The sequence below is a fragment of the Myiozetetes cayanensis genome, unplaced genomic scaffold (assembly GCF_022539395.1).
Source record: "Myiozetetes cayanensis isolate MyiCay16 unplaced genomic scaffold, myiCay2020 scf1, whole genome shotgun sequence".
Lineage (NCBI taxonomy): Eukaryota > Metazoa > Chordata > Aves > Passeriformes > Tyrannidae > Myiozetetes > Myiozetetes cayanensis.
This window is the reverse complement of record NW_026086604.1, coordinates 885,738-905,341: the sequence shown is the minus strand read 5'-3', so window position 1 is coordinate 905,341 and position 19,604 is coordinate 885,738. Positions and strand designations below refer to the sequence as shown.

At 46.6% G+C, this 19,604-nt stretch overlaps 1 protein-coding gene across 15 annotated transcripts in view; it reads left to right on the top strand.

Annotated features, from left to right (window-relative positions):
* ADGRB1 (adhesion G protein-coupled receptor B1) overlaps positions 1 to 19,604 on the top strand; it is a 285,060-nt gene that overhangs the window by 238,720 nt on the left and 26,736 nt on the right. For 10 of the 15 annotated variants that reach the window (XM_050313265.1, XM_050313255.1, XM_050313372.1 and 7 more), the window contains 4 exons: positions 3,698 to 3,783; positions 9,458 to 9,556; positions 18,050 to 18,221; positions 19,414 to 19,509. In XM_050313265.1, coding sequence (XP_050169222.1) covers positions 3,698 to 3,783; positions 9,458 to 9,556; positions 18,050 to 18,221; positions 19,414 to 19,509 — 453 coding nt within the window. The remainder of the gene's footprint in view (positions 1 to 3,697; positions 3,784 to 9,457; positions 9,557 to 18,049; positions 18,222 to 19,413; positions 19,510 to 19,604) is intronic. The other 5 variants (XM_050313315.1, XM_050313367.1, XM_050313358.1 and 2 more) reach the window with 1 other exon arrangement.

Here is a 19,604-nt window from a genome sequence, read left to right as displayed (position 1 = left end):
AATTGGAGATGCTCAAACCAGTGCTGAGGGGGTTCTTAGTGACCCTAAAAGTGCCATGTTTGCTTGTCATTCAAAAGGAATGGCAGGGTTGAAGTCAACATTCCTAAATTCTGCCCCAGCAGCTCCTGCATGGTGGGAGTGTGTCCTACTGTCCCATCACCCTTGGCTCCAACGCGGCACCAACACCAACCTTGGCCAGTTATTTGGGTTTAAGGTGCCACTCAAGACATGACATTCCTTTCCTCAAACCTTCCTGCTGTTGAAGCCTCACTGGCCACAAGAAATCTTGACTGTCAGGGTTGAAAGGCTCTGAGAACTGCAGGTCCTCCAGGAAATCCCTCCTGCAGCTGTTTCAGATGGGTTTAAATCCCCATTTGAGCCCCCCCCCCACAGGTGACAGCCTGGTTTCTCTCCAGCCAGGTGTTCCAGGCAGTGGAGGAGCTGGATGTCCTCTGAGGCTCAAGTGTCTCACTGGAATGGGGTTGTTGACACTCAAAATTCCTTTTTTGGGTCAGGCTTTTGTTTCCTGCACTACCTGTGGGGGTTAAATGCCTCGAGGCGGGAGCTTACAGGAGAATAACTCCACAAAAGCTCCTGCTGCCTCTATTCTCACTGCTGTCACTGCACATCAAACCACCTTGGTGCCATCCTTTGATCAGGATGACAAAGAGATGAGCCAGTAGCTGCCCCTCCTCTGCAATAAATCAAAACTGGTTTCAGTTGAGGTCTTCCTTTAGTGTAGGATTGTGACACAGTGATTAGGAGGGAGGAAGCTTTGGTAGTGCCCAGAGAAGAGGGAGTCACTCAGCTGCCTCAAGGCATCCTGCTTTTGTTTTGCCAACGACAAGGGAAGTAATCCTTCATTTTTCCTTTGCATTTTTAAAGTGTGAATAAAACACAGGAGCCTCCTTCCCTTTGGCACCTCAGTTTTCACTCACCCCATCAAGCAGGAAACGGAGATGTCCTTAAAGAGGGGTCAACACATGCAAAGGATGGTTCATGCAGCAGGGTATTAGGAAGTGGTGAATCATCTCTGGGGGTGTCTGTCCCTGATCAGCACCGAGACAGAGCCTACACAACTAGTTTAGACCTCCTGACTCACTGCTGGCTGAGGTGATGAATGAGTATTGCCCAAGTGGGGCAGATACCCAGGAGCTTGGGGAAGGAGAGACAGGAAAAGGAGCATTTGAAGCCTTTTTGTAAATGGGAACCTGCAAAGAGATGAGCTCAACTAGCTGCTCAAATTCTCACTGTGACCTTCAGCAGAGCCAGAAGTGGAACACATGGTCCACCAGGCTGGACAGCTGTGTGTATTCCATGAGCCTTTTCCTGAGCTCAGGTTGACCATACCAGTGGTGGAAGGACATCCCAGAATGACCAGGGGCAGCCAGTCCCCCTGGCTCAACAGAAGGACAGTCAGGCTCTTGCAGGGCTGGACAGGGGATGTGCAGCTCTGCTGCTCTAGCGGTGGGTTTGCTCCAGAGAAAATCCAGCTGCTCTTGTGACACCTTGCACAGCTCAAGGTGGAATTTAACTCTGAGCCTGAGCTTTTTCTCACCCAAAATTCAATATATAGATGGCCAAGTGAGTATGCACAGAGCTGACATGGCATGCAGAGACAACTGGGACAGGCTTAGCCCTGCCAGGCTGCTCTTGCTCTCACTCCTCCCAAACCATTCAAGCATCTCTGCACTCAGTTCTCCCAAACAGCACAATTTCTCTATTACCTGTAGTAACACACAGCAACCTTCTTCCTCCTCACCCTCCCTCATTATTCTCCACATTGCAAAAAGGCTTTTGGCTTGGAGAACATCTTTGCTTAAAATTAATGCTCTTAAGATGGTTGGCCTGCAGGGTCAGCAGCGTTCACAACTTGCAGTCAGTCCACTGACACTGAATGGCTGCAGAGATTTGACCTTTATTCTTAAAAATCCCAACAACCCGAAAGGCAGAGCTGTTGGAAGCAGTTTTGCTCACCCAGCTGAGGTGGAGCAACCTGGGGATGATTTTGGGCAGGTTGAAGGCAGGTAGAGGCTCGTGGTGACAGGACAGAGTCAGCAGTGGCCAGATCGTGGTTGTCTCAAGGAATCTCAGACTTGAGCCTTTGCTTCTGGATATTATCTCAGAGATAAAGAGGTAAAGCTACTCTGCATGTTGTTAAGAGTGGCTCTGTTTAGAAGCATATCCCTAACTTAGGAAAGAACTGGAGCCAGGATCAGAGCAGGGTGTTGATCACAACGATCAGTGTGCTAAATGCGTGTGGCTAAAATGGCAGAGTGGCTAAAAATAGCTTTTAATTACTAAAACCATTGCAGAGCTGCTCTTTGTCACCTCCCCTGCTCCACAAGGATGAGGATACACAGCCCCAGGAGAGATCCAGCCACGCTTCAACCCCATCTTTTCCCCTCCCAAGGAAAAGTCTCTCTTGCACTCCGCAGCCTCCAGCACAGCGGAGAAGGATCAGTGAATTCCAAGTGCTCCCTCTGTCTCCAAGCACATCACTGGGGTTTGATTTCCTGCTGATCCTTGGCTGCAGTGCTGTGTGTCTGACTTGCCAGTGCTGTTTCTCTAACTCAGTACTGTGGTGAGCTCCAGAAATGGGCTCACAGCTGTGGGAAGCAGTGCCCTGACCCAGCAGCTGATGCAGAGGAAAATAACTGCTATTTCGGAGCTTTTCCATGGATTCCCAGCTGTGGGCTCCACAGCACTGAGCTGGGCTGTGCCCTGCTCGAACCAGCAACCCAAATGCAGGAATTTTGCTCGTTCTTTTGAGGCTGATTTAGGCAGAGCAGGACATCTCCCTAACTTTGGGCCAGGTGCTGCACGAGGTGCCCCTCAGCACCACCTCTGTTAAACTCACCTCAGTGCACGTGTGACTGTTGCACATCCCCGAATTTGGCCTGAAAACATTTCCCTGCAAGCCTCACATGCAAAACAGCCTCGGCCACGTCGTTCTGCAGCACCAGATGTTTCCCTGACAGCAGAAACCAGGAGAGTGTCATTTTTTTCCACCGTTTTTTTTTGCCTCCGTGAGGAGGGTGGTGCTCACGTGTCACTAATGTTTGGATGAGGTTTGTGGAGCAGATGCAGCTGGCAGCAGTGGATGCAGTTGGAAGGGCACAGTGAGGAGTTTGGGATCACTTTGCAGGACCTCAGCTCTGTATTCGCCTGTGAATATTTATGCCTGGTTGATGCAGACATCCATACTCTCACCCTAAAAAAAAAAAAAATGGGAGCAAAGGACTGCATGGAGTTGTCCTGCCCACTGATTTTTTGGGAAATGATTGGATGGCTGACCTGTGTGCTGTGCCATCTGCAGTTCTTCTTGCTCAGCCTTGTAAATCTGAGCAGTTTACAACTTTATCCTGGTTCCTGGGGACGTGGTTCACCGGTTGGACTCGATGATCTTGGAGATTTTTTCCAACCTTAGTGATTCTGTGATTCCAAGACCTTCTCTTATCTGCTGCCAGCTGCATTCTGCTCTCCTGAACTCACTGCTGCACGGTCAGGGGAGGTGGGACAAGGTGGGGAGGGGGCAGAGGGGGTGGTGGCCTGCAGAAGTATGACCTGATTTGGGGAAAAACGGGAAGAACTTAGTTTGCCATATGTTGGGTTGGTTTTTTTTTTGCCTTCTATGCTACCAAGTTTGAGCTGACCCACTTGAGAACAAAACTGTGTGTTGTTTCTCTTTTGACAGGTGAACATGGTTATTGGCATTCTGGTTTTTAACAAACTTGTATCCAAAGATGGAATAACAGATAAGAAACTGAAGGAACGGGCAGGGTATGCCTTATCAATACGTCTAAGTAAAGAGTGACAATAAAAACCAAAACCACCCAAGGTTGTGATCAATAACCAGGAAAGGAATGCAAAAAAAAAAAAAAAAAAAAGAGAGAGATTGGAGATGCAAACAAAAAGCACAATCAGATTTAAACAAAATGAAACAAAAAAAACCCACACTTGATTTCATCTCTTTGCTTTGTCACTCAGTGCAGCAGGGACAAAAAAATCCAAGGAGCAGCGCTGGGTTGCTGTGGAGGAAGGATAAAAGTTAATCTCTTTTTGTTAAAATGACTTCAGCCCAGGCTGACGCATCCTCCCAAAAATTAGGGAGAGCAAAGTGACTCTTGTCACTGACTCCTAGAGACAGCAGCTGGATCAGAGATGGACTCGTCACTGCTGAGGGTGGCACGGGCTGTGTGGCACACAAGTCACGTCCAGTGGCTGGCAGGGGGCTGAGGGACAGCAAAGGGATGTGATGCTTTGAAGGGAAGGCCTTTGGATGTCTAGCAATGAACAGGTCAGGAGGTGGGTTAAGAACCTCTTTTGCAAGGAAAAAAAAATCTGCTGCCACCCGAGGTCCTGTATCTTCTCCACGGCCTCCACACCAAAGCCTGGGGCTTGTGTTACCTGGGTGTCTTTGTGGTATAAATCCAGGAGCTGCCTCCTCATCCCCCTGGTGCCACTGGGGGTTGGCTGGGGCAAGGCTCTCTGTTGGGTTCCTTCCAAACTCTGTTGACAGTGGATATTTCACCATTACCAACATCCCCAGCAGGGAATGGGAGTGTTGCTTCCCCTTTCATCTTCTTTTCTAGAAAGGAGTCTGTGGCCTGCTCAGACTTTATCGCTGAGCTGTGCTCCAGGCCAGGGACAGAAATGGCACAGTGAGTCACATCCAGTGCTCAGGTCAGCCTGGCTGATGTGTGTTATTTGCCACTGCCTTGCAGAGAATCTGTGTCCTTACCTGCAGCCAGGAAAGGCAGGGATGTGTGATCCCATGCATCCACTGGATTTATCTCTGTGTTCCTTATCGCTTGTGTTCTCGAAGGAAGAAGTTGTTTGCAAAGGGATGAGGAGAGCAAGAGGTGTCATGGTGCCTCTTTACCACAGCTACAGCCAGGATCTAAAGCCTTTGGAGGCTGCAGGAGAAGAGAAAGGATATATCCTGCCTATTAAAGTGGAGGGAGAACGGTCTCCCTCGAGTCTCAGAGGGTGGCAGCAGATAACACAGATGAGGTTCAATATTCTTGTCATTGCACTGTTGAGTAGTTGTGGTGGAAGTGGTTTTTAAATGAGTGGTGGCAGCAAAACTGAGGGTAGAAGCAAACTCCCTTCAGCACCTCAAATCCTGTGTTCAGTTTTGGGCCCCTCACTGCAGGAAAGGTCTCGAGGTGATGGAACATGTCCAGAGATGGGCAATGGGGCAGGTGAGGGGTCTGGAGCACAAGTCCTGTGAGAAACAGTTGAGGGAGCTAGCGGGTGTTTAGTCTGAAAAAAAGGAGGCTCAAGGGGGACCTTATCACTCTTCAACTCCCTGAAAAAAGGGTTGTGGTGAGGTGAGGGTCGATCTCTCATCCCAGGTAACAAGTGGCAGGACAAGGGGAAACGGCCTCAAGTTGTGCCAGAGGATATTCAGGTTGGATATTAGGAAAAAAATTCTTCACTGAGAAGGGTTGTGAATCATTGGAATACGCTGTCCAGGGAAGTGGTGGTGTCACCATCCCTGGGAGGGCTCAAAAAACAAGTGGATGTGGCACTTGGAGTTGTGTGTTAGTGGGAATGGTGGTGGTTGGTTGAAGGTTGGACATGATGATCTTGGAGGACTTAAATGATCTTAAAGTTGGACTTTTCCAACTTTAATGATTTCTGTGATTTCTGGGAGGAACACAGGAACAGTGTTTTGTTATCACAGTTGTGATAATAAGAGGAGATGACAAATTTGGAGGATCAGAGGTATCAGTTGCCCCTGGGTGGAAAAGCATGTGAAGAAGTGACCTTGGTGCTTTGCTTTAAGCAGCTGCAAGACAAGAAGCAAGTGTTTTTTTCTGGGTGATGCCTCCTTCACAAAGAGAGAACTCCAGAAAGTGCCCAGACTGCAGGCAGAGTCTGCAGCAAGGTAATTGCACTTGAAAGTCAGCTCTGCAATAAATGCTTTATTGGATTAGCAAAGCAGAGAGTTGCTGTCGCTCAGCCCCTCCCTCCCTAATCCAAACTGCTCACAGAGTGACCTTATTTAATGCACAGCAGCTGGTTATTGATCACAGAGTTGTTCTTTTAAAAACAAAAGCTACAAAGCAACAACAACAACAACAAAGTCATTTTTTCTGATGTTCTTTGTTTTTTCTTTCTTTTCTCTTTTTTCCCCCCTCTTTCGTGTCCGTGTGTGTGTGTGCAGCACTTTTAAGCCTTCTTTGTGCTCAATGATTTTGTTCTCCTTTCCCAAGTGCACCTGCTGAGAGTGTGGGAGCACTTTTGAGAGCCCTGGTGCCCCTTTTCCCTTTAGTTAACTTCCCAGAAGTTACTCTGCTTCTGGCCTGGGCTTGGGAACCGTGTTGGAAAGGTAGATCTGAAGAGAATCAGAACGAGCAATGGCCTTGGAGATGTTTGGATCTGAGGAGATGGTACAAAGAAACGTTGTGTTTCCTTTAGCAGAGGCAAGAAGTATGGTTCAGTGTTGCCAAAGTGATAAAAAAGGAAAAAACAAAACAAAACAGGGGAAAATAAAGAGCTGCTGGATACTGAGAAGAGCCCAGCACACACAGCACAGATTGGTTGGCACACAAATACCTCAGAACGAGCAGTTCTCATGAAATAATACCTGAGACACGATGGGTTTTGCCCCTGTTCTTAGCAGAGGAAATTGCTGTGATTAGCACTGTCACATCTGTCAGAAAACCTTGACTTCCTAATGGCTGGGACTTTACTGGTAAACCACAAAGCCAGGCTGGGGAGGGTTGGGTGGGATTGCCTGGAGAGCTGGAGGAAAACACACAACTACTCCACCCCCCTGTCCAGGAACAGGAGAAAACCATCCAGGGACCTCCCAGCAGAAGGGTCTCCGTTGGTGGCCGAGGGTTTGAGCCTTGCTGATGGGAGGTGCTACTGAAAATGGTTGTTTTAATGTCAGGAGCCTTCAAAATGAGTTTTAAATTTATTCAGGCAGCGTTTCTTCCAGAAGCATTTGTGTGCTCATGCAGCCAGGGAGGAAGAATGAGACTATAGGGTATATTCACCAGGGCTAATTTTAGCCTGCTGAGTTTAATCTCTCTAGGCTTCCTCTGTAACTGCTGGAGAGAGACAAGAGCCTGGTTTAGTTGTTCCAACTTGCCCCTTGGAGGACCTTCACTTCTTTTATCTTCCTGTTGATTGTAGGAACGACTCAGAAAGTTTGCCCCCGTCCCCTGGTGTGAAATATTCCCTGTACGACTGTCCTGGTGGGGTGTAACAGAGCTGGGCTGTCAGTGCATAGAGGAGGAGTAATTGGAGAGATAATAAGCTCCATTGGAACAGGAAGGGATTTGGGCTGCCCTTCATCTGGGAATGGTTCGTGTTGGAAGCAGCGCTCCTGCTCTTTGGGCTGTGCGTGGTGCGAAGCACTGCTCAATGAAAGGGAGCAAAGTCCAAGCTCCAGTGAACACACCAGATGAGTCTGGGAGCTGGTTGTGGGTATTTAGGAAGCAGCAAAAGCTGAATTAAATGGTTGCCTCGTTCCCTGTGATTATTTCATTAGCTGCCCTCTCATACGTGCAGGCGCCAATACAAACCTGCTACGGAAATTCAATATATTAACAACCTCCTGCCCCCAACCAGAACAAATTAGAATATAAATGTACCCACATCTGTGCCTATTGCTTACAACTTTCTGCATAAATACACCCAACAGCAGCTACAGTTGTGTGTTACAGTTGGTCCTTTGGCCAGTTCTTTGTGGTTCAGTGTCATTCATGTTTTTTCTGGTACAGTTTTCCATCAAATTCTTCAAATCAATCTGCTTTTTCTTTTTGCTGCCTATCTCTGCCTCTCTCTGTCTCTCTGCTTATCTGTTCTTTGTGGCTTATAGATCTGGGGATAAGCTGTGTTTCTGGGGTTTTTTTAAGGGTCGTGCACTTAATGCCTCTCCAGACCCACTTTATCTTTGGTTCAGCCACTGGGTTTACACCATCCTTCCCAGAAGATATTTATCTCTGGACACAGGAGCTAATTTCCTCTGTGTCTGAAGGCTGAAAATTTCTGTGGGATGCCTTAGTCCTTCTTTTGGAAGGGAGTAATGACTTATGTCACTAATTAATTCAAAGACCACTTGATTGTGGGCCACTGGGCCCACTGATGATGCTTTGTTGGTCTTTCATGGGGATGTTTTTTTTTTGCATTGAGACTGAACACAGAGCCATAAAAGTTAAGAGATGATCTGTCAAGTGGCCTGATCTCTCTCCTGGGCAGGGCAGGGCTATGAAACCCCTCGTGGTTGGGGCAAACACGACCCCTCACCAGCTGCACCACCCTCAGCCAAGGGTGACACCCCCACTGTCCTCTGGCACTGATTTCCTGCCTTCCCTGATATCAGGCACTGCAGGGAGGTCTGGGGGATGGTTTGCATGCTCCTTCCCATTTTTTTAAGCCAGGTCTGACGTGGATGTCCACCTGTGCACACAGATCAGAGAGTGCACACATGTAGTAAATTCTGGGAAGAATCAGGGCCAGTGCCAAGCTCATGTGGCTTTCCAGGCTCCTGGAGAAGAGCTGGCTTGTCACCCAGGTGGGTTCACACACATCAGCTCCCCAAAAATCATGAGGTTACTCCCTTTAGCAGATCCCTGCAGCCCCTTATCCCGGCAGCCCACAGTGCCCTGGTTGATCCCACGCAGAAAAAGTGGGAGCAACAGGCGTGGATTAGTCTCAGGGTTCACCCCAAACATGTTCTCATCTGCAGAAGGAGATAAGAGAGAAGAAATGTCTCAGAAGTATTCAGCCAGTCCAGTTCCTTCCAGGGCAGGTTGGTGCTCTTACAAAACACCCAAGCTCGTGTTTAACTCCCAGGACATGAAGAGTCCCATTTGCATGTCCTTCCTCACAGATGGAGCAGCCAGAGAGTGGCCTCTCTCCTGGTGCCATGTGGGGATCCCAACCAGAGAAAATGGGTGATTTATCCCTTACATTGCCTTAGGAAAGAAGATAAGCAGGCACAGTCCCCACAGCCCTACTTCTTGCCTTCTACTGCACAACCCTGCCACCTTTTTTGTTTTGGAGCAAAAAGGCCAGGAGGGAAAAGAGCAATTTCTGAAAAGAAAAAAAATACAAAAATAAAACCCAAACGAAAAGAAGGAGATGGAGACTGGGAGAGCAATACTGGTTTCTCTTCCCTGGGTGCCAGAGAGAGACACCCTGAAACTGGGCAAACATAAACCAACACAGTTCCACCCTCTCCAGTGGCACCAACAGTCTCTGAATTGCACATTTTTCCCCCATTTCCCGCATCTGGAGTGGTACAGATGAGAGAGTTTTATTCCTGCCTGTCTTTCATTTCTCTTCCCGAACTGGGTATGGTTGGTTGGTTCCCTTTTCTCCTTCCTTCCTTCCTTCTTCTCTTTCTTTTGGCTTCTCTTTCCCTTTCCTTTCTACGTTTGTGCTCATGAGCAAAGTGTTTTGTTTTGTTTCAGTCTTTTGGTTTTAATTGCAGTCAGATGGCAGTGCCCCTTTACGGGATGACGCTCAAATGTTCCAAGTGTGGAGTAGTTTCTTCTGCTGAAGTTTCGGCCACAGCCACCAGTAACGCCATGTTAGTTCCTCTAATTTCAACTTCTTTTCTTTCTTTCTTTCCACTTCCTTTGGTTTTGTTTTTTGTTTGGTTGTTTTTTTTCTTTTAATTAATTCTTTTTTTTTTTTTTTTTTTTGCTTTTAGTTGGATTTATTTCCCTCTTCCATTTCCCTGCACTCACCGGCCCTTGTTTGTTTTCTCTCCCTGTGTCCCTGCCCGCCCTCCCCACATTCCCCAGCTCTCCCTGACCTCATTCTGTGGGCCATGAGTAGTGTAGGGCTCCTCCTGCAACATCCCAGCTGGAGCTGATGGGTTGGATCCATGAAAGGCCCTTTATGGCATGCTTAGGTCTGAGCATGTGAGCAGCCCATGGAAGACAAAGGGACTCTGCATTTGTTGCAGGCTGTGTACATGTTCAATCCTTCCACTGAATTCAGTTACAGACCTAAAGATGTGATTCCCAGTAATTTTGGTGCTAGACAGGGACCTCAAAATCCAGCTCTGTCAACCACTTAAGCATCTGCTTGAGTGCTTTAACTCCAGAGGCTGCAGAGCATTGAGAATGGTTTAAGTGAGTTGGTGAATCACTTCTAAATGTTGGTTTGGGTTTTTTTCCCTCTTATAAAATGCTAAAGTTAAGTTTGATACCTCGTAGGGTTGCAGGTCTGATTTGATAAGTGTTGACTGCCTCTTTTGGACCCCTAAAAGCACTTGGAATTAATTCTTAAACTCTTAAAGCGTTTCATAGCTCTGAGTTACAAAAGGCAAAAGATGTTAAATCTCTTCTTAGATGCCTCTGGAGTTAGTTTTTAAAAAAGTAATAATAAAAAAAAAAAAAAAAAAAAAAGGAAAGGAAAAGAGTGCCAGAGCTTTGTTCTGCTGGAGGAATTGTTGCTATTTATATATTTGGCTTTTTCCCAAAGGTTAAGGTTGGAGGGAGGGTGATGAGGGAAGGTTTGTCTTCCTTCCTTCCCTTTTGGAAACTGCATGATCTGCATCATACCCAAGTGATGCTGTTACTTTTGATTTTGATGTCTGAAATAATGTATGTAAAATGTGTGAAAGGAACAGTCTTAGATTACTTGCAGTTTGAAGACTCCTGCTTTTAACTAATCTAAACAAAAAGAGGCAGCTGAGTGTCAAATCTCAAAATGCAGAAAAAGGAAAGAAAATCAAAGCACAAGAGTAACCTGTTCTAGTGGGAGGTGTCCCTGCCCATGGCAGGGGATTGGAATGAGATGATCCTTAAGAGCTCTTCCAACCCACACCATTCCATGACTCTGTGGTTTTCTCTGTAAAATGAAAAACTAAACAGAATCTGATTTATTTTTCATTGCTTAAGTCATTTACTCACCTTTTGCAACAGTGCCCAGCTGGGGTGGGGAGATGGAATTGTTCCAGACACGTGTACCATGAGTCTGGAATTAGCAGATCACTGGATTTTGGATTCCTGAGACTGCAGGGGAGCTAAAGCAGCAGATTTACTATTAATGAATTAGACTGTTAAATAGGAGAGGCTTTCTGTTCATAGTAAATTCATTTTAAAAGTTAAACAGTCTCAAATCCTTCTCCTGCACTGTCTGACATCAGTTTGTGATAAATCACATATTCTGATTCATCTTCAAATCAGACCAAATAAAAAAAAAAGGGATATGAAAGCCAGATCTCCTGTTCATCCTGCTTTTCTGATTTAAGTGGATGGAGAGAAACTGGAGGGCTCTTGGGAGAGGACATGTCTTTTGTTCCCCAGCAGGTAAATCCCTCAGATGACAGGTTTCACTGCTAGTTCTGTGGTCTGTCCTGAAGTGTCCCACGCTCTTGTCCTTGCAAAGGCACCACTGAGCAATCCATGGATTAATTCCTTCATCCTCATCTCCCTTTGTCATCCACTTCATTCTGCAGCTGAACTGTTGCTGGTTTTTTCCTCCCCCAAATCTACTGTTTGTCAGAAAGGCAAAGCCCTGATGATGCTTCATGCCACTGCCCCCATTCTGCTGCCCTTCATCCTTCCAGACCTTGGAGAGCCTTTGCCATTCAGTTTTGGGGTCTTGTCGTGTGGATCACGTGCCAGGAGAATTCCTGGCTCCCCCCTGACCTGGAATGAGCCGTAGTGGTTTGGTGGGGAACACATCAAGGATGTTCCTTCCTGCTTTGTTCCTGCTGGGTTTGCTCATTCCCCCTCCAGTTTACCTCCCACAGCTTCCAGATGCTTTTTCTGGGAGAGCAGGGCTTGAAAAATACACCCTTTAGCCCATTTTTTCTTGGTTTTTGGAAATTGTAGAAGTTTTGAACAACTGTTTGTGCTGATAGATATCTGAGTCTAAGAGAGAAGGGGACAGAGAAGGAGATGTGGAACTGAGGCAAAACAGGGGAAACCACTGAGGGAGAGCAGAAGGGAAGAAAAATTTGCACTGGAAACTGTGCAATTTCTTGACTTGGGGAATGAAAAAGGAAAGTTTTGGATGTCTCTGACTTGTTAAGGGTTAGACAGACTGGACAGGTGTAGGTTAAAAACACCTTTCCCTTTAAGTTGTGCTGAAGGAAATGCTGGGCAAATTTTGCCATTGCAAGACCTCTGTTCCCACATTTCCTTCTGTTCATTGTTGCCCTGTAGGGTTCCCCTCAGCCTGTGAAGTATTGACTTATAATTAATTTGTCTTAGCTACCTGTGAGAATTATTTTCTCTGAGATGGAAAACATATGGCAGGGTTATGGCATGTCTTGGTATTTGCTGTGAATGAGGAGATCCACTGCAGAAAGCAGTAACTGCTGGTGGATGGATGGATGGATGGATGGATGGATGGATGGATGGATGGATGGATGGATGGATGGATGGAAGTTGTTGATGTCCCATCCCTGGAAGTGTCCAAGGCCAGGTTGGATGGGGCTTGTAGCAACCTGGGATAGTGGAAGGTGACCCTGCCCGTGGCAGGGGATTGGAATGAGATGATCTTCAAGGTCCTTTCCAACCCAAACCATTCCATGATTCTGTGAAATGTCTGGACTCTCAAATTCTGACCATAGGGAGGAGACAGGCCCAGAACTAAGGCCCTGGCACAGTGTGTTCTTCTTGCAGGCAACCCACCCAAGAGTCAATGTCAGAGAGTCCTCATGACCCTTCTCATCATCATACCTCTTAAATCATCAGAAATTCCCGTGTCAAATCTCCCATCTGAGGGATTTGCCCTTTTTCTTGGCTCAAAGTCATTTCAGGGCATCTTAGATATCGAGTTTTCCACCTGTATTGTAATTCCAGCACTAATGTGAGTCAGTATGTCCATGCATGGCTGGCTTCATGAAGGAGACTGTTCCTCGGGAGAGTGTTGTCCTCATGGTTCAGGGAATTTGAAATGCCCCCCGCCCTTAACTGGGAATAATACCTGGCCCTTGCTGGGACTGTCAGAGAACACCTTCCCTAATTAGGGAATAATCAAGTGAATAATCCAGCACTTTGTCAGCTGCCTCATCACCTCCCTGTCTCATTTATCACAGATTTCATCATGGAATGGTTTGGGTTGGAAAGGACCTTAAAGATCACCTTTGTTCCAACCCCCTGCCATGGGCAGGGACACCTTCCACTAGACCAGGTGGCTCAGGGCAGTTCAGAGGCATTTAATTTAATTTCCTGGTTATGTGATTTCTACTGCAGCAACTTAGAGAAGAATCATCTTTTGGGGAAAATAGAAATCACATCAGGTGTGGAGAAAGCACATTCTGTGTTGCCTGGACATGAGGAGAACATGCAGAGTGCTCCCTCTTTTGTAGTTACAGGTTTCCTATCTTGGTTTTGTGGGCATTGAGTTAAAGGGAGGTTCTCTGAAAGTGTCCCTAAAATTGGGACAACACTCTTGCTTTCAGGAGGAAATAGTGTTTAAGTGCTGAAAAAGTGTCCAAGGCCAGGTTGGATGGAGCTCTGAGCAACCTGGGCTAGTGGAAGGTGTCCCTGCTCACAGCAGGGGCTTGGAACGAGATGATCTTTAAGGTCCCTTCCAACCCAAACCATTCCACGGTTCTGTGATTCTGTGAATCCAAGTTAGAGGAGGGCTAAAGCACAAGAAAATAAATACAGTACATCCCTGCCCTGTGATTTGCCTGCAGCAGAACTGCTGGCACGTGAAGAACCATCCATTATGTTGAGTCCAACCGACCTTCTCCCTTTCCAGAGCTCCTTCTGGGAGCTGTTTCTGAATTATAAAGCGATTTTTCTTTCTGCTGCTTCTTTAACTTATGTCACTGGTGCTCTGTCAGTGTTTAGTAATGAGAAGAATTGATCACTTCCCTCTTTATAATGGCCCTTCACATCTTTATTGGCATGTCCTGTGTGTCCCCCTGCACTTGCCTGTTCTCAGGGTGCAGCGCTCTTCATCTTTCTTCATGTAGATCTTTTGTCTCCAAACCCATTTATTTGCTCTCTTTCCATTGCTCTCCTCTAAGTGCCATCACTTCATGCTGCTTCTTTTGCAAAGATGAAGACTCTCAAGACTACCAGCTTGTGCTAAAGGACAAAACCAGAGCTAGTTGTTGTCATTTTGGCCAAAGGCTTCATCTGTTTGGGGTCAGAGCTGGGTCTGCTTTGTGCTTTCTTAAGGCTTAGTGGTAGAACTGGTTTCCCATGGCAGAACATCCCATGTTCTAGAGAACAGGAGCAGCTGAGGAAGCTGGGATTGTTTAGCCTTTAGAAAAGGAGGATTTGGAGGATCTTACCTGCAACTACCTCAAAGTAGGTTGTAGCCAGGTGGGAGTCAGTCTCTTCTCCTCAATAACAAGTGGTAGAGCAGGAGGAAATGGCCTCAGGTTGTGCCAGGTTTAGGTTGGATAGTAGGGACAATTTCTTCACCAGAAGGGTTATCAAACATCAGAACAGGCTGCCCAAGGCACCATCCCTGGAGGGGTTTAAAAACCATGTAGTTGTGGCACTTGGGGACATGGTTTAGTGGCAGCCTTGGCAGTTCTGGGTTAATGGTTGCACTCAGTGATCTCAGAGGTCTTTCCCAACCTAAATAGTTCAGGGATGAAGCTGTGGACAAGCCTATGGTGTGGCCATGCTGTCACACGTCCTTGTAATTGTATCTGGGGAGGAACAAGGTGACGTTTCAGCTGTTCTACTGACTGACACCGGCGTGTCAGGGTCACCTCACCATAAACCATCTCCCCTCATCCAGAGTGAATGATCTCCCCCGTCCCCCATCCTGAGGGCTGTCATGAGTGGCACAAAGAAGAGGATGGGCCAGCTGATTCCTTAGTCTCAAGCCATACAAATCCTGGATCCGTTGATTGCAGCTAATCCGTGATGAAAAGCCGTTTAGGTGATCACAGTGTCATTATGGAATGTCAGCATTTCCTATCACGTCACATAACTTGATGTTTCTTAGGCCCTCTGAGTTATTCTGGAGGCTTTTAAGGATGCAAGTGGCTCCTAAAGCAGGGACAGGTGGAAGGGTGGCAGAAGTGTGGGCTCTGCTGTGAATTCAGCTCACAGCAAGTAGAATTCGGGGCAGTCTCACAGAAAAGCCACTTACCTTGCCTTGAGTTTTCTTCTGAAATTTCAATCTTTATAGGACTGTTTTTAATGGAGGGTTTGAGGTTGGGGTTTTTTTGAGTTTAATCTTCCACAAATCTAAGGAGAGCTCTGCCAGTGAAATTGCAGTAAGTTCCATTCCTGTGACCTGTTGCCACCTGCTGCCTGAGAATAAAGATTATGCATTAAGTGTCAAGCAACATTTCCATAACATTTTGTTGTTGAGAAGGTGAATCCCAAAGGGAGCAGAAAGTCATTTTCTTAGCTGGTGTTAAGTCAGCACAACTCAGGAAAATCTTGATTTACTCCAGCCGAACATGTGGTGTAATATTGATTTCATCACCTGAGCTGGAAGGGCAGATGATTTTCCCATCACCTGGTTGGAAAGGCAGAGATTTATGTGGTGATTTAAGGTTGCTCATGTTGGCAGCAGTAGTGAAGTCCATCAGGATGTCTTGACTCAGAGGGAAGTGGAACAGTTTTCCCATATGGAGGCACATGGATCAAGGGGCTGGAAGGACTCTCTGAGCGCACGTGAGGGCAGCAGGAGCTCTGAAAGGAGAGTTCTGGATCATTGCATTGCTCTGGATGGCAAACAGACTCAAGCAGTGCCTCCTTAAAGCAGGTTTTGAAGCCAGTGGATTCAAATCAAACCATTTGCTGAAGAGAAACGTAAATTATGTATAATTCACCTCCCCAGCAGCATCCCTTACAACCCCAAATCCACATCTAAATCTTGGATCCAGATCCATATCATCACCAGTGTGAGTTTGGAGGTCTTTCCAAGAATGGAAAACCCACCCAGGTTCAGCTGATGTGCATTCCCAGGTCAGGTCCATTCTCAGATGTGGTTGCCAGGTCTCTTGTTTGCACTCTGGTGGTAGCAACATCCACATAAGTGTGTACTGAGAGTGTTCTGGAAGACCAGAGGATTCCAGGAAGGAGAGTTGTCTGGTACAGACCTCTCCTAGCAGCTTTTATTGAATTTGGATGGTTTCCCCCTTGCTGCTGGAATTGCTTCATCTACCCAGCCATACTCTGGGAATGTTGTGACTGCTGGTTCTTGCATGGAAGACACATCTAGAGAGGTGCCTTTTGGACCAAACCTTATCTTTCCTTCTGACTTTTCTGCCTCTCTTGAGGTTTTTTCCTCCACTTACTACTCAGCCAGCTTAATAATGCCCCACCACAAATGATAGCAAAGGGAGATTCCAGTGTAATGAGGCAGATTCCAGAGGGCTGAGGGAGAAATGGAATAAGAAACTTCTGTTTGGGTGTTGTTTGGTTGAGGGCTGTCTGACTGCTACCTTTTTTTTATTATTTTTAAATAATCCTTTGAAGTGGTAGTTCATATTGGACATTAAACAGCAGTGTTTTCCATCCTGTATAAAATTACAAGGTATCAGATTATGTAATGGCCTTAATCCAACATGGGGGGCTCATAATGCTTGTTCTAATTAAAAAAAAATTAATAATTCCATTTCCCTGCTCCCTTAGGTAAATTATATTCCTTAATAATACTACTGAGGAACACATCTGAGTCTGGACAGGTTGTAGAGATGCTGCAATCAGGGTATCATTGTGCCTATGAAAATAAACTGTCACTTCAGTGTGTGGTCATTACAGCAGAACTGATGTAGCAACCCTTGCCAAACCCTTAATGAAGCCAGGGGTTTATATCCTGATGTCCATCCCTGTATCCAAGCTCCAGCTTTGTCCAGGTAAAGCTCTCACGGAGCTCTGTGAGAGCAGTACCTGCATAACCAGCAAGTAAACATTAAAAACTTACTCATAGAGCAGAGAATGGTAAGCAAGTCCCATGTAAGTACTGCAAAAAACGTGTGTCCCGGTATCTGTCCTGTAATTTATTGTGTCACCTGTATTTGTTTGTTAGTGTTTAGGTTGAGGTTTGCTTGAAACTCAGCTTTTTATTCAGCCTGTGCCCAGGTCTGCTCTGATTTGTTGGGGAAAACCCCACAGAGAAATTCCCCTTGGTGCACCAGGATGACTGACAGCTTAAAATCTCCCCAGCAAGCTGCTAAAATTGCTTGGGACCCCTTTTTGCTCAGATTGCTGAATGCCCAAATAGTCCATGGGAGCAGAGCTGCTTTCCCATTTCCAGGGCCATGCTTTATAGATAAAGTGGAGATTCATGGGGCAGCACTTGCATTACAGAAACCTACTTTATCCAGTTGGGTGATTTGTGAATTAAGACATGGCTTGAATCTCAAGTTATTTTAACCCAGGATGTCCACCCATGAATAAACTTATTTACAGTAATTCCTGAATATAGGGGAAAAAAAATAAATATTTTGGGCAGATCACAGCAGAAAGCAGAAAAATTTCTGTCCACGGGAAGATTGGGTCAGGAATCAGTTCTCCTGGTGTTCATGGATGCAGCGTCATAGGGACCATCAGCTGGAGAGTAAAGGAGCACCAGCAAAATGTAGCAGCCTCCACATCAGCTCTGAGCTTGTCTGTTCTAGTCACTCAAAGCTGTGACTCACGTCCCAGTGTTGGTGTCTTCCATGTGCTGTGGAAGTCCAAGTGTGTGTCACCCCAAGTACCGACAGCCATCGTGACAGACCAGTCTCTGCTGCAACTGTCCCCCCTTCCCTTTGGCAACCTCCAGTGGTCGTATTTTGTCTCCCTTCCCTCGAGGAACGTCGTGGATTAGTGGCAGAGTGGGAAGGGTGTGAAAGGGGGAGCGAGGTGTCCTCATCCTTCCTCCCCACCTCCGGTTTTCTGCATGTTTGCACCATTGGCAAGTTGCCCCTCCCGCAGAAACGTGTCACCTGTTTTGGGCAGAGTGAGTGTGCAAAGCATCCTCCTGCTTCCCTGGGAGAGGGGCTCAGAAAACATCCCACATCCAGCACAAGCAGATGTTTGCTGGAGGAGTCTTCTGCAGCCCCGTGGGATTGGGGGGGGCTGGAGGAGCATCCCCTGTGGGAGCAGGTGAGGCTAAAGGTGAGTTCTCTTTTCCTCTGCCTTGACAGGGCATCCCTTTGGAGCTCCTGCGTGGTCCTGCCCCTCCTGGCCCTCACCTGGATGTCTGCAGTCCTGGCCATCACAGACAGACGCTCAGCCCTCTTCCAGATCCTCTTTGCTGTCTTTGACTCCTTGGAGGGCTTTGTCATCGTTATGGTCCATTGCATCCTGCGGCGGGAGGTGAGACGAAGGAGTCCTTCTCTTTTAGAGCATCAACACATTTCCCATCATAAAACATCACCTGGAAAATGTCCAGCCAGCCTGGCAACTTCTCTAACCCTGCAAACTTTTCGACTTTGGGAGGATGGGTGACCACAAAAATGACCGTGACAGTGTCGGTCAGAGGACAGGAGGGGTGAATCGGTGCTTGTCATGCTGAGTGTCCTGCAGAGTGGAATTCGGTGGGCAGCCTTAGGTTGGATAACATGCCAGGCTTAGACTGGATAACATGTCAGGCTTGGCTTGCTGAACACCCAAAATTCACGTTTCCAGCGTGTTTCCAACCCCACCTCCAAAAACCGCGACATTAAAAAGGTAATTTGTGATTTCAAGAGAGCCAAGTTGCGCTGAGATTTACAGAATGAAAGGTGTGTTGGCACGAACACCCAGATATTCCAGCAGGAGAGTAAAGCCAGCAATAATCAAGCAAGGAAATTGAGGGAATTCTCTGCAGCCTCCCCATGGAGATTTCAAATGGTAAATTATATCAGGGAAGAAAAGGATGAATCTTTTATGTTTCTTTTATTCTTTTCATCCCACTGAGTGCAAAGACTATTAATAACAGAGACAGGAAGGGGCTTTTTTTTTTTTTTTCAGTATTCATTTCATCTTCTTACAGCTCCTTTAAATTAAGTAAAACAGATTAATTCCTTATGTCAGGCCAATGAAATCAATGGAATTACACCACTGGCTTGGCTGAGACTCCTTCCACTAATTGCATTATGAATATGAGCCTGCATTTAACTTCCACTGCAGTCACTGGGATTGGTTTTTCCACTGATTTCAGTGAGTTTTGGACCAGATATTTATCACAGGATCATAATCAAACTTTGTGTACCCCACTATAATGATTTAGGCAATAGCATAAATTGCAAAAGATATTGCAAGCTGCAAAACAGAAGGCATTTTTATTCTGGATGTAATAAATCAAGCAACTTGAAGCAGTGACCCAGGACAGCTGGAAAACCTCAGAGCTGCTCTTCAGTAGTGAAATATGAAACATATAAACCTGGATGCTGCTAAATCCACGTTCTTTTATCTGCCAAAGACTGTTTGTTTGTTGTTTGGTTGTGTTTTTTTTTTAATTTCAGCAGAATTTAGTGTAGTTTGGTCTGCCTGACTGTGACTTTTGCCAATCCCTTCGTTCCTGCAGGTCCAGGATGCCGTGAAGTGCCGAGTCGTGGATCGTCAGGAGGAGGGAAATGGAGACTCGGGGGGGTCGTTTCAGAACGGACACGCTCAGCTCATGGTAGGGAAAAGCACCACCTGGGCTGTTATTGAGGCACCTCTGGGCATCTTGAACTCAGAACTGATGAGCAGAGGGCTCTGTCCATCGGAGAGTCT